General features: G+C 39.0%; 1 protein-coding gene across 2 annotated transcripts; it reads left to right on the plus strand.

The window, feature by feature from the left end:
- Window positions 1–6,416: 6,416 nt before the first annotated feature.
- Window positions 6,417–14,150, plus strand: neto2b (neuropilin (NRP) and tolloid (TLL)-like 2b). 2 transcript variants are annotated; one of them, XM_042411912.1, is made up of 12 exons: window positions 6,417–7,422; window positions 8,954–9,010; window positions 9,160–9,318; window positions 9,944–10,192; window positions 10,384–10,431; window positions 10,549–10,676; window positions 11,174–11,275; window positions 11,504–11,630; window positions 11,999–12,112; window positions 12,621–12,751; window positions 12,841–12,933; window positions 13,057–14,150. In XM_042411912.1, the coding sequence occupies exons 1-12, from the start codon at window positions 7,335–7,337 to the stop codon at window positions 13,504–13,506; spliced, it is 1,746 nt and encodes a 581-aa protein (XP_042267846.1). In that variant the 5' UTR covers window positions 6,417–7,334; the 3' UTR covers window positions 13,507–14,150. The 2 variants fall into 2 exon arrangements, with proteins under 2 accessions (XP_042267846.1, XP_042267847.1); XM_042411913.1 differs by having other exon boundaries at window positions 9,160–9,304.
- Window positions 14,151–14,979: the final 829 nt, after the last annotated feature.

Below are 14,979 nucleotides of genomic sequence, written 5' to 3' on the forward strand. Positions count from 1 at the left end.
TTCTTGACATTAAACACCACTGGATGACTGACATTTTCTACCAGGCACAGATTGTTATTTGTTACACAACTGGTTTCCAGTGAAATACACACCTTTGGTCTAACATCAGGGTCTCAGTCATCTTGCAAAGTTGCATCATATCCATCTGTTATCATTTTAATGACAACAACAACACTATTATTTATTTGTTTCTATAAACCAAAATGATTTTTTTTCTATAACTCATCATCATCATCACGAGCTTATAGTCACTTTTATTCAAATCTTTATTAAAATAATATAACCAAAACATCTCTGAACAACCTAAAGTGGTATTGGACTCATCCTCCTCCAGGCTTGCTGCCACATCCACAGATCAGTCTGTACTAAGAAGATTTCTGTTTTCTAATATAGTAAAGCTTGTCACTGCTTTATTTGTGGGTCAAACATGGCCAAAATGTTTGCTAAACCTACTGACATGAAAGCATCAGTACTGTAGTTTTGGTTAACATGGATTTGATGTTGATGTCAGGATAAAGAATCTTTATTCTTAAATTTTTATTAAGGCACGTTTGATTTATAGTTGAGGGTTTAAAGTGATACAAATTAAATGGGACTTGAGCAGTTCATTTAGTGAGTAATTTTCACCTAATGTAATCAACACCTTCTCTTGTTATCCACAGCTTCCTCTTTACATGTTGTTCTGAGGGACCTAAGTGGTGAGAACCAGACTAATCTCCTAGTCGTCTTCCTCGGCTTAACCCTGCATTGTGTAAGGGTCATTACCATTGGCCATCCGTTCCAGGAACCCTTGTTGTGATTGGCCATATGGCGCAATAGAGCAAGATGATATTCCACTGGTCATGAAGAGGATAATGTTATCTATTTCGGAGAGACACAACATCATCTCATTATGGTGCGTATGATCATATTAGTGCATGTTCACAGACGCAGACGGTGGTATCGGCATCATTCCTTCTTGTGTAGCAACAGGACACACAAACAACTTCAAATGTGTGAGTTGGCCACACAAAGTCCGACACCTGCGGAAAAGAGGAAGTCATTCCACCTTGAAGGGGTCTCTCAGTTCTCACTTGGCTTTGATACAACAAAACACATGGGAGCCAATTATTCCCAGTGCAAAACCATGTTCAAAGACAATATGGTGTGTAGTCTTTTAGCCCAAACAGAAATATTGAGCACAGCACATCATTTTTATTTATTTATATTCTTTCAAAAAATGTTTTAGCACAAATATGGGTTTTAATCATGAACTAAACTCTAAATTGGCAAAGAAGACGCAAAATAGACATTTATGAAAAAATGTTATAAACAATATTTTGTTTAAAGTAGACCGCACAGCATGTTGGAGATTGTCCATTGGATTTGACCTGATAATTAGAAGTTTTGAGAACTTTAGTTTGTTGTTCCAACAAGGTAACAGTTCTACCAGTAAACATTGAACCCCCAAACCAGCTCATCAACACTGAAAATCTTCTCTACTTACTGTACCTAAAGGGTGCTTTTCCAAAAACATTATAGTAACTGTGTTTTCTTCATTCCTGGCTTACTTCACATCTTTGAAAATAAGGGAAAATGCTTCAGGGGATAAATTCCCAGATGACTTATCCTGAATAACAAGAAGAAACTTGTGTCTTTCCCCTCAAAATATTAATTTTCACTTGGATGCAGTTTATATTTGATCTTAAAAAGAGCAAAAGACTTCAAGATGGGAGTAAATGAGCTGGCATTTAGTTGCATTTCACAAGTTTTCTGAGAAACTATGTGTGTGTGTGTTTGGGTGGAAGGGTATGTTTTATTGCTTCTGTCTTTGATGAAATATGTATAAAAGATGTAAGAAGATATAAAATGGACACCAAACACACAGCAAATCATATGTGAATTTGTATTAATACAGAAAGCCTGCATGCAACATGCCATGGAGGCTTGGGATGAACATTAACAGATTATGGAGATTGTAAAGCAGAGAAGAAGGGATACAAATAACATAAAGACATACTTATTGGGTTTGGGTGAAAGTGAAATAGGAAACCAGTAATTATATTATATATGATAATGTAATATTATATTTTCAATAGCTGACCAAACTTATCTTACAACAGATTTTGCTTTGGTTTGTTTTCAGGGTTTATAGTTGTTTTCCTGACATTTGTCTAATAAGGTCATTTTTTAATTTCTTTTCCGTCTTTCTTTGTCTAATCTGTTGTCAAATGGGTCAGAGATAGGAATGGAATTTAGCATCCACTCTTCCTGCTCCATGATATCCCATATGTCTAAATTAGTTTAGGAAAAAGATATTTGTGTTTATTCTCGGGGTCTGGGGCTCCTGGGACAGTCTGGCTTTGAACCTTAAGCTGATTATTATGTAAGGAGTCACAGGGATGATTGAATTTCAAGTATAGAGTAGAGCCATAAAGAAAAAGCAAAGGAAAGGAAAGGAAAGGTGTAGGTACACTAAAGCAAAAGGTCTTATTGCTACACCACATAACCTGTGTTTGTCTAGTGATTTTTTGTGACATAATCTACAGTTGTGACATCATTTCAATTCCCATGGAATGAACAAAGGTGATAAAATCTGTCAAGCAATAAAAACAAAAAACAAAAAACCAAATCAATATGATGATAGATGAGTCACTGGGACTCAGTAATCTGTTCCACCCTATTAAAGTCAGGACTCGTAGGCTACTTCCTCATCAACAGTAATAGGCCAAATCCACAGGGATTTCATGCCAATCACAGGCTCATGGTGGTATCTTAATGACTTTTCCTCGGAAGCTGATAAAAGTGCTTTCCTTTTAAATTCGTCAATCTGTTGTGTGTTACTGCAGTGAGCAGATCAATCAACGGCAGCGCGGATTGAAAGTCCACATAGTGCATAACCATGGTAGGAGATATAGTTAGAAAGCCCCTGGAACCGCTTAACCCTGTTGAACTCCATGTGACACCCTGCTATGTAATCCCTGACCCTTTCATTGAAAGCTCATTGTTCTTTTCAGACAAACAAAATGATTTTCAATACAAGACAAGCTACGCACATGCACACATACTTTACAGGCACGCATACAGACAGTTCATGCATGTGTTCTGAAAGAACAAAAAAAGGAAAGAAAGAATGAAGAGAGTAAAATTTGATTTCACCCAGCAGTGTCACCTGACTCATTCAAGCGTAGCCTCTGCCAAATTAAAGATGTTAATTTCATCCTTAAGCACATGCTAATAAGAGCAATCACTTGCCTGGTTTAAGACTCCAATCAAAATGCTAATTACAATCCTGGCCCCACAAATGAACAGTTTAGGATTCATTATCTGCCTTTAGTTCCACTTTTCTGTCACTGCCTTCCTATTGGTGGTCATTTATTCGTTTTGCCACAAAGGTTGTGACATTACAGCAAGATGTCTGATTATCTTCACATTACAGTTCTTCCGTTACATGTAATGCATGAATCTAATCTACATCTGAAGGAATGTTGAAAATTAAGTTATGTAGGACATTTTGGAGACTGGCACTGAGAGGATGTTGATGTTTCACCGTGCAGTTGCTCTTTGGTGCAATCATGCCAGTCACCATGCATTTTTACTATTGCTACAAAGGCAAAAAAAAAAAAACACACAATAGAATAACGAGAAAACACAATAAAGTGCAGGTACAGTTAAATTACACCTGCATGCAAGTTTCTCATGAGTAAAAAAAAAGGAAAATACAACTTGATTTGTTTTGTGGCTAATTTTGTGGCAGTTTTATTTTCTGAAAGTTCAGTCTTGACCTTAGAAATAGCTGTCGGTGAAACAATTTCACTACAAGGTCCATTAATAGCTGTTCTTGAAGTTTTGGTCAAGTTGAGATGAGATTGTTTTGCCAAAAGAAATTATGTTTGATTCTTACAAAGCTTCAGCTGCATTTGAGTAGGTACAAATAAAACAGCAAACTTGTTTTCATGTACTACTAAGTTAATCAGTCTCTTTGTGTCACTGTATTCATATCATAGACTGAATATCCCTTTTCATCAGCTTTTTGAATAGTTCTTATAGAGAGAGTCCATACACATGCAGGACATTGAAAATGGATTTTCGCAAAACATTTAATCAGGAAAAATTACAGTATGCATAGTGGAAGCAAATTAAAAACTACAAGGACCTTTCTGTATTGCAGCAGCTTTCCCAGCATTACGGTAACTCACAGGGGATTCAAAGAAAACATATATTTCCATTTGCTTTAGGTTAGTATAAAACAAAAGCTTCACCCGTTGTAGAAGCAGCAGCAGCAGCAGCAGCAGCACAGGTTGACAGTCGGGGGAGATTTTGTCTTTTGTTCCACTTCAATCCCTGTCTCTGTCAAACCCCTTAAAACCTCTGCTTTCTAGGTCTCTGATTGCCTCAGAAGAAGCAGGCAAGACACCAGCTGAGTTACCATAGCAACAGATGCAGATTTGAATGCCTTTGATGCGCGGTAAACAAAGGTGTATGTGTATGAGTTTCTCAGTTTGCGGGTGGGTTTACGAGTGACTGAGAGACTGAGTGACAGACAGACAGACGGACAGAGAGTAACAAATAGAGAGGAAAGCCAACTGTGGCATCTGTTCATGAGCGTAACAGCTGGTGTTCATAGAGGCTAGCAGTCACTTGCACTTTCTCGCTGCAGTTCAAATGTCACACAGCTCAGGATGAGGCGGTGTAGCAGCAGTCCTTCCAAACCTGAACTCACCGCAGAAAATAAATGATTCATGCATCTCTGAGACAACACTTTCACTCTATAATCAATCACAAGGGGAAAAGTGTCGCTTTAAACACAAGCCCAGATGATGCAACTTTATGATTGTGCATATATTGTGTGGGTGAGTGTGTTCATCTCCTGCTGAATTAATTCACCCCAAGGTTGTTACTGCAGAAGAAAAATTTGTCCCACCTTACTGAATAATGATGGCCCTGGAGACTTTGAAAATATAGCCCCTGGGCTTTATGATAGGAAGTTTTGTGGTTTGCTGGCTGTTTGTCAAGTTTTGTGACTGCCGTTCATCTTGTGGATCATTTATTTATGTTGAAAAGGAAATACAAAGAAACAAGGAAGGAAGGAGGATCATCATCATGAAAAAAAAACTTTTTCCAACATAAATTACACACGCTGAGAGAAAGATATTAATCGTATCTACCGCTAGTGTGAGTAGCACCCATGAATGGGTGGAATGTAACTGATTACATTTACCAGTGCTCAAGTTTGAGGTAGTTATACTTCACTCGAGTTTTTCCATTTTTTCCTGCTACTTTGTACTATATTGCCACTACATTTCAGACGCAAATGTTGTACTTTTTATTTCACTACATTTATCTGATAGCTGTAGTTAGAAATTATTTTGCAGAGTCAGACTACAATTTTACATATGATCATCATATAATAATGAAATATAATGAAAAAGATTAAAGTGCCCAATGGTAAACTAGTTAACATTAGCTCCACCTCCACCTGCTATAACAATCAAATGCTGCTTATATGTTTAGGCATCAAAAATATGAATCCAGTAATAAAAAATATAATAATAAAACCCTGCAGACTGCAAAGTAACTTTACTATTGATACTTTAATTACATTTTGTTGATAATACTACCTTACTATTTATTATTATGAATATGAATTTTACATCATGGAGTTGCTACATTTAGGATCTCAGTACTTCTTCCACCACTGCTGGTAAGAGCAACTTGCACAGGATCAGTGCTATAACAACCACTGTAAGTTCCCAAAGTTACACGTTTAGTGTTATTAATTACAGTCACCCACATGGTGCTTATATGTCTAATGTACTGCTCGGTGTACATACTGTATGTTCATTCAGTGCTGGTAATTCTATGAGGTGAACCAACCTACATGCTGGTAGTGGATAACTAATGTCACTCAGTTCAACACAGTGTTAAGTGGGTTGGTTGAGTGATGGACTACTCCGGTTGTGCAGTGCAATAACTTTCGTTTTAAGTGATCTAAACTACAACCAAACATAAACACCAGGCTGTTACTGCATGATTACTGGAATATCTGTATATGTGTTACAGCAAAGGGAAGAAGTAAACAGCATATCAAGCATCTCTCAGCTCTCTATGTCAGACTCTGGAGATTTGGCTTCATGTGGTATTCTGGTTGATACATGGTGGTGAACCTAGTGACAGACACAGACTGAGCATATCACTATTACCTCCACTACAACTACAATTAAGAGACTAATATTTGTTCTTTGTACTGAAGATCTAATGATCACTCTAAAGTTATGGGGAATTAGAAAGGCTGCTGTTTTAGGTCATAGTTCGGCCCTTGCTTCTTATCTGTCGAATGGTAGTTTGCTTTGAAGAAAGTTTGAATGCTGTTTTGTGATATGGATGCACCTGACCATGCAAGTGTGAGTGTAAAAGAACAGAGGGATTGAAGGGAGGATATCTGAATATATCGCTCATTTGCACCCAGGCATCATCTGTCAAAGTAAGAATGTCTTTGGCTGTGAAGCAATTACAATCAGCTGAAAAGACACACATCTGCCAGTGGCTACGGTGACAGGTTCTGTTGATAAAAGTCACATCAAAAACACATCAAAGGAACATCCCCAGCCCACCAACTCCTGGCTTCTATTTTCATCTTTCTGCAGCTCTCCAGCTTTTTTTTTTTTTTAGGCTTTAGGCAGCATGTGTCCTTCGAGAAAAATGGAAAAAGACAACAGGGAACGTGTCCTGTTCTCTGCTCTGCATAGAAATGCACAGGAATACAATGTGTTGACTGATTAATGCCCACTGAGCTTTTTGGCACAAGTGTCCCGTGTGTGTGTGTGTGTGTGTGTGTGTGTGTGTGTGTGTGTGTGTGTGTGTGTGTTTGGATTTGCCGTCTAGACACTCGCCCAATCAGCTAATTAAATTTTTTAAAAAGGAGAATTCCTAATATAATTCGTCATTATGCCAAACAGGCTATGATAGGATTATAATGTCACTTCTTATTACTCATGTAATGATGATGCACATGCGCAATCAGTTCTTCCCCCTTCTCGCGCCAACTGAGCCCAATCTTAAAACCGCGAGCAGCCGCAGACTGATCCGTTTATTTGAGAGGAAGAGTCTCAGTTTGATACAGACTTGAGCTCTGCAGGAACACCGTCCTTGCACTGGAAAACTGTGCTCATCTGACAGTTTTTTTTTCCTTTCAATTCCCTGAGAGAAGAGTGAGGATGAATCAGAAGTTCACCAGCTCCTTTTTCTCACAGGGGCGTCTCTCATCTTGACCAATGGGATTAGGATGAAAAGGTGAAAGTTGGATTTTGTAAATCAGTGGTTCTAACATGCGTTAATCCGGACTACTGACTTCAATGTGCGGGGGGTGTGAGGAGATACACAGTTGGTCAAGTTTGAAATCAAAGCCCAGAAAACGGAGTCCAGCTGAGAGGATGTATGTAGGTGAGTGGGATCATCCATATTTGCATGATGTGGGGCTCTCAGTGTGTCAGAGAGATGAAGGCTGAGAGACACGGGAGTTTCTATAATCTTTTTTACTCTAATCTGTTTCAGATGTCGCTTTCTTGGCAGGCTACTTACACATTTGTTAGCAAACTTTGATATTTTCAGGTAATCCGCATGTTTTGATCCGGATTACCGGATTACTGTCATCACACTGAGGCAATGTAAAAAAATGCACAAATTGTCGCTGTTTTGAATTCAACCAGACTGTCAAAATTTGGTGATTGCTGTAAATATGGAGAGCAGGCAAAAAAAATTCATCAAACATTTTGGCATCAAGACAGACACATCTATTTGGTTTGAAAGTTGTGCTGGTGCAAGGTGGTGTAATGTTACTTGGTGCTGAAGTGACAGCTCCCGACTCAACCTGCTCTCCTTTATTGGTAAAAGAAAACAAAACAAGGATTGCAAGGTGCACATGCAATAACAATCCCAAATTTTCGATGCATCAGCGTGTGACGGCTCAGCTCCTGGACCGGAGGATTTAAACTGCTGCTGCTTCCTCACTTCCACACACTGAATATGGTCTCTGTGAAAGTGGCTCTATGGAAAGAAATGTGAATAATTTTTTCTCATTGAACTAAAACCCTTTGATTCTTCAATGCAGTGTATGACATTGTAGCTGAATGTTTGCCATCAGTTCAATGAAAGACGTATTATTTGTTACATCAGGTCATTTCTTGATGTCTGGTTTCAGGTTGATTACATTTTGATTAATTTAACATAACACATGATATCATGGAATAAAAGTCTATGCAAGCAGTTGACAAAAAAGCAAAAGACAACCAATAAATATTCAATTACAAAAAAGAATTATAGTCTTGTAGGCCAGAAACAGCACATAGATATTAGTAATACTTGGTGAAATGTCTCACATGTTTTCTTTCTTAGCTGCCACATTCACCTACAGTACAGCAAACACAGTGTACAAATGTCCACAGCCAAAATTACAACGCCTGTTTTATCTTGCAGTTTCACAGCAACATGCCACTTTGGTGAACACTCAAAACAAATTTTAGTGGCCAAGTGTCCTTGGGCTAGACCTCTATTTAGGTCAAATTTTATGTAATAGACACAAATGTGGCACAAGATATGATTTCATGGCACTGTGATGTTTTTTTTAAATTTCCCATTAGCTGTCCTCACCCTGTATTGTGAGAGACCACAGATTGTCAACAGTCTAAACTCTCGTCCACAGAGTTACTTAAACCTTACTTAAACCCACAGAGTTAGTTAAACCTTAAAAAATAGGAAAAGCAGGAGGAAGAGTTAAGCAAGCAGATGGTGGAAGCAGCGTGTCCTTATTCTCTCACAGTCAAGCTTTTGAACTCTGGATCCCCGGTCTCTTATATACTGTACATTCAGGGATTCAGAGAGTACAGACATACAAATCCTGCTAAGCTCTTTCTCTCTCCCCTTCCTTTATTCCTTGGTCGTACCCCTCCTCACACACTGCCGGCTTCCTTTACAGTCTGGATCTTTCTCTTGTTCGTTGAGGAGGGATTTGCTCTGGCACAAAAAACCAAAGGTAATGTTGATATCTTCCCTGCACTACTGACAGAAGCCCTTTATGAAATCAGGACACATACTGTAATTTCAATTAAGGATTAGTTCATATTTACTGCATAATCATGTCTGGATGTGATGTCTCATTTGGGCGTCATATCACATATGCAGATGGAGGTGCAGGATCAAAAGGGGTAAAACCTTCTCAGTGGCCGCAGCATTCTCGTCACTGTGGAAACTGGGTACGAAACACAGATGGTGGGACCTTCAGCTCCCCAAACTACCCGAAAACGTACCCTCCCAACAAGGAGTGCCTGTACGTACTGGAAGGTAACCAACAACATGCACCTGACCCTGATAACTACAGTGCTCCTAAACCAATTTTCTTGAAAGTTGCAGATTTTTTTCACTGAAATGAAGTTGGATTCTTTTGTGGGTTTCGGTGGTGATTAAACAGAATCTGATGGAGAAAACAACAACAGTATTTGTATCTTGCATGCTGTGAAAGATCACCACGGATGCAATCTGCTGTTGTTCTTGCCTCCGTCTTTCAAAAGTGACATCAACATTGCTCATCATGAATTGGTCACACATAATTTTTGATTGTATTTAAAGATTTTGAATAATATTCTCTTTGTGTTTTAATACTATATGTCTTTGTCGGTAACAAAGTCAAGACAATATCTGACCAACTTATTACGTCCAATGCGAAAGTTTTTCTCTATGTTCACTTAAAGTACAAAGCAGCTGGCAGGTGATAACTTTTTCAGAGTGCAAGAAATGTAACAAACAAAACAGTCTTATCTCCAGTAATTCTGTATAGAAAATCAGCAACACTGAGGAAAATGTGAAAGGAGCAAATATTTCGTCTGTCCCCTGTATATTCTCTGGTGGTATTATATCTCTGAATCACCTGTGTGACAGTAGAAGTGACACTCTGCCCTGCCTCCCCCAGCCTTGCCCCGGCAGAGGATTGAGCTGCTGTTTGATGAGAACTTCTACATTGAGGCCTCATTTGAGTGTCGTTTCGACCACATCGAGGTGCGGGACGGTCCTTTCAGTTTCTCTCCGCTCATCAATCGATTCTGTGGCTCTGCCAGTCCTGGACTCGTCCTCTCCAGTGGACGCTTCATGTGGATCCGCTTCTTCAGTGATGAAGAGCTGGAGGGGATTGGCTTCCAGGTTCAGTACAGCTTTACTGCAGGTGATTAAAACACAGTAGGAGGGTTTACTGTTCCCTGTGTGGCAATGTTCTCACTACACCATCCTGGAACTCATCTGGTAAAGCCTCAATCAAACATCTTAGCTGTTACTAGAAAATCAAATGTCTGCACTCTCACCGATAATGATGCTGATGTAATATCTTTCTCTCTATCTCTGTGATTTCCTTCAAAGACCCTGAATTTCATCTGCACGTGGGAGGACTCTTAAACCCCATTCCAGGTAGTGCAACCACACAGCTCATCCTACTCAAACAACCTCTTTAGATTTACTGTGATGTGATCCTTTCTCTCTTGTGTGTTTCCACTTTCTCTGCCTCTGTTACTGTCTGTGGGTCAGATTGTCAGTTTGAGCTGTCTGGGGCTGATGGCCTGATCCGTTCTAGTCAGGTGGAGGAGGAGTATAAAGTAAAGCCAGACCAGGCAGTGGACTGCATCTGGACTATACGCGCCCCAACAAACAACAGGGTACGGCGTTTTATATGGTATATTGTTGGATATATATCTATAAAACAACTTCTCCAGAAAATTATGTTAGGGAGAGGGGATGTGATTCATAGGGAGCAAAATGACATGCAGTGCTTGAAAAGATGAGTTTCCAGCCTGCAGTGTATTTCCTCCATAACTCTTCATCCGCTCCATATCAGTTGGGATATCCTTCACATAATCATAAAGACAAAGCATGCAGATTTCATATCATCAAAAACCTTTAATACATGCACATAATACATGCTTTTACATCTTTTATCATCAAAAATTCACTAACAGTACATCCACAGCTTGAAATATAAAGCAAACATATGCATTGATAATCCAATAATCTACATAAAGCTGGCTCAAAGTGATTTATATTTGATCCCTTAATGTAGCGATGCCTTTAAATTGTCTTCATGTGGAAAAGCAAAATATGCTGAATGGTATGAAAAATGAACAAAATGTAAATATCTCCTCATTGGTTATTCCAGATTTACCTGCGGTTCTTGGAATATCAGATGGAAAACTCAAATGAATGTAAGAAGAACTTTGTGGCTGTTTATGATGGCAGTAATGCCATCGAGGACCTAAAGGTATAGTCATTTATGTTAAGATATGTACTGTAGATTTAAAGGCCCTTGATATGATGTACTTTATTTGTTGCACACTTTATTGTATTTCTCTGTCTTTACTTGTTAATCATACTTCTTTTTAACATAACATTTGAACCAAAAATATATAGCAACTGTTCTACAGAACTTGGCCTCAATGAGACGACGCATCTGACAGCACAAGAGAAAATGGTGTGTGGTTTCTTGCAGGCCAAGTTTTGTAGTACAGTAGCTAATGACATCATGCTGGACACTGGTGTGGGAGTAGTGAGGATGTGGGCTGATGAGGCAAGCCGTCTCAGTCGTTTCCGGATGCTGTTCACATCTTTTGCTGACCGTGAGTTTTTGCTTCGGATTGTTCTTAACCTCTGTCATTTTACATTTTCACCAATGTTCCTTTTGTTTAGTGTCTGCTGCAAATGCAGGGCAAAGTATAGTATTTGACTTGGATGTATGATTGCAGACAGTTTTGCAGCAGCGCCCTCCTGTGGTTTCTATTCAACATTGCATCCTAATAAGGATGCAATGTGCTGTGTTCTCATATATACTTTTGAAAAGAAAGGAAGGGCATATCAGTAATAAGATAATAAATATATCATTTTTAAATACATTTTTCATAACTATGGCCAAGAGTTACAGTAATTAAACTCCCTTCTACTGCTGTTTGCATATGTAACATACTGTACACCTGTGTTTGTGTTTCAGCACCCTGTGTAGGCAGTGCATTCTTTTGCCACAGTAACATGTGCATCAACACTTCTCTGGTGTGCAACGGCATACAAAACTGTGTCTTCCCTTGGGATGAAAGCAACTGCAAAGGTACTCTAGTTGTGCCAAAGCTGTCTGTAATTCTTTCTTTGAACGTCTACTATGCTGGTCTGTATTAAAATGTGTAGTTACAGTGGCTATAAATCTACAAAATATTAGCAAGGGGATACACACCCTCTCCTCTATCCCATCAAGTCTTTTATGTCATTTTTCCCGCTGATACCACAGAACACTGCATATTAATAAATGTTTGACAGTCCAGAGTACCCGTTCAAAATTTTGTCTTGGCAGGAAAATCATGATCACATCATCTTTGACGCCTTTCCAGCTAAAAGACCTTCAAGGCCTTTAGGCTGTTAAGTGGCTCTTAAGCACATTAATTGATTGAGATGGCTGTTTATCAGTGCTTTGGCTTTTAGCGAAGGCTCTGAATCGTTGCTGGCAACCAAAGATATAGACCGTCCTGACAGGAATGGCGACGAGTAAATGACTGATGTACTCCCAGTACCTCTGAACTTCCCTAGTAATTTCTCTCTCTGTCACTCTCTACACAATCTAGAGAAAAAGAACAAAGGTATTTTTCACCAGATCACAAAGACTCATGGGACAATAATCTGTGTGTCTACGGGAGTGGTGCTGCTGCTTCTCATCGTCTCCATTCTCGTGCAAGTCAAACAGCCACGTAAAAAGGTGAAACAATCAAATTATTTTGTATTATGCAATAAAATATTGTTGTAAAAATTGTTAATTTATTGAGTGTGTTCATTCTTATTTTCAAGGTGCTGGTACGTAAGAATAACCTGTTCCAGCGGGGCGACTTCCAGGAGGTGTTTGACCCTCCGCATTATGAACTCTTTACTCTGAGAGACAAGGTTAGTTTGATTACTTTACTACTAATATTAGCTCTATGTGGCTATTTTAATACAAATAAAACATTTATGGTGTTATACAAATAGTAGAAATTATGCATATTGTAACCATGTTATCGTTTTTAGGAGATGTCTGGGGACCTTGGGGAGTTATCAGAGGAACTCCAGTCCCTGCAGGCGCTCAGAAGATCTTCATTAGGCTCACGCTGCATTCACGAACATCACTGTGGCTCTCAGGCCTCTATCAACTCCATCAAAGCCAGCCAGGGTGCACATGGCATAGGCAGGGGATCCATGGAGCTCCCCCCTTTCAGAGGGGACATCCAGAGCGCCTTACCACCTTTCCGGGACTTGAACAGCAGCCTGCGTAAGAAGAGCTGGCCTAGTATGAAACCAGATCGAATGCAGGGGCATCATGGTATGGGGGATAGAGCATCTGGGCGGCAGGATAGAGTGATGGAAGAGGATGAAGAGGAGGAGGAGGACGGACGGTACGATGTGTATGTGCGCAGAGCAGGAAGCAGAAGAGGGAACTATGAAATGGCCCAGCAAAGATCCTTGTCCATGGACTTCTGAAGAGAAAAGGTGCAATAATAAAGACAAAGTTGGCATGTTAAATACTGCAACAACAAGTTTTCAACCAGTGCCACAATTTGGGGGAAGAACAGTGCAGATTTACAGGAAAGAGGAAGAAGAGGAGACTGGGCTGTCATTTAACACCTCAGAGAGGATGTGTCTCACTTACCTTCTTTATATTAATGATATCGATTATAAAGAAGTGATTCTCAACTTCTCTTTTTTCACTTGCCTCCTTTTGCAGGGAGGTTGGAAAACACAGTGTGTGTTACAGAGCTTTTAGCAATTTTAGATACGTGCCATCAATTCTGATTGGACACAGGAAAACAAACTGAAACAGCTGACAGAAAGCTGTATTTGTGATCAGTGTAAAAGACAGACAATAATGCTGTGTATTGTTCTTGTTATCAATGTATTTGGTTAAATACATTTTATTGTAAAGCAAATAGAATTGTTGAAATATGTTTTGATAAGTGTTGAGGTTATGAAAAGATGTTTTAAGAGGAAGCACTATTACATGCTGAACAAACAATGGAAAAATCACTTCTCAGTTTTTGTTTGATTTGTTAATACCTGTATTAAAGAATAAATATCTACATCTCTGCACCACTGGATAAGGAAAAGTTTCACTTTGCCTTTGATGTAGAGTAAACAGATGGGTATTCCCAGAAAAGTGTGTCACACGTGTATACTGATAGGAATTTCCCTTATAAAGTTAATTGCCTGAGTGAGGTTTTGTATTGATTATACATCAGTTTATATGACCTATGAAAGCACTGAACTCTTATCACCTATCCTTATCAATTCCTTCATTTTCTTTTTGCCTTTATACACAGATTTAATATAACATGAGCTAATAGATGTCAAACAACTGGATGAATAGGACGGAACAAACTTTGGATTATATGTTGTTGATTAGCAAGGCCAATATTTAGACAAGAAATAATAATTAGAAATGTAACAATGTAAGTGCCGGTAATGACCTTCAAACAAGGGTTGAACTGTACAATGTTTAGTAATAAGTTTTTACTCTCAATATAGGACCACAAATGATATGTTGATGAAGATTGGAAAATGTGCTTATGTGAAAGTTGTCCATTCCTGTAATCAGAAAACAAGTGTCTTTAAAATTCCTCCACATGTAGGAACTTTCTTGTCTCACATGGGCACATATTTGTGTTCAGTGTGCCAAAACTACTTAAACCTTGAAGCTGTGGCGCACAACACATTTTGATATCCAGTTGTTTTTAAGCCACAGCCTTAAAGTTTAATCAGCAAATCTCTTGGGTTCATTAATCATATTCAGAAAAGTCACTGGGCAGATAAATTAATGGAGCAACTATGCGTGCATACAGACAAACACGTGAACATGCAGTGCTGTCGCTGCAGTATGGGTGCTGTTCATGCCAGTGAGCCCTGTCATGCACTTGGTTTAGTATAGTCTGATATGCTCAAGGATAGACAACACAATAA

Source organism: Thunnus maccoyii, chromosome 5 (assembly GCF_910596095.1).
Source record: "Thunnus maccoyii chromosome 5, fThuMac1.1, whole genome shotgun sequence".
Classification (NCBI taxonomy): domain Eukaryota; kingdom Metazoa; phylum Chordata; class Actinopteri; order Scombriformes; family Scombridae; genus Thunnus; species Thunnus maccoyii.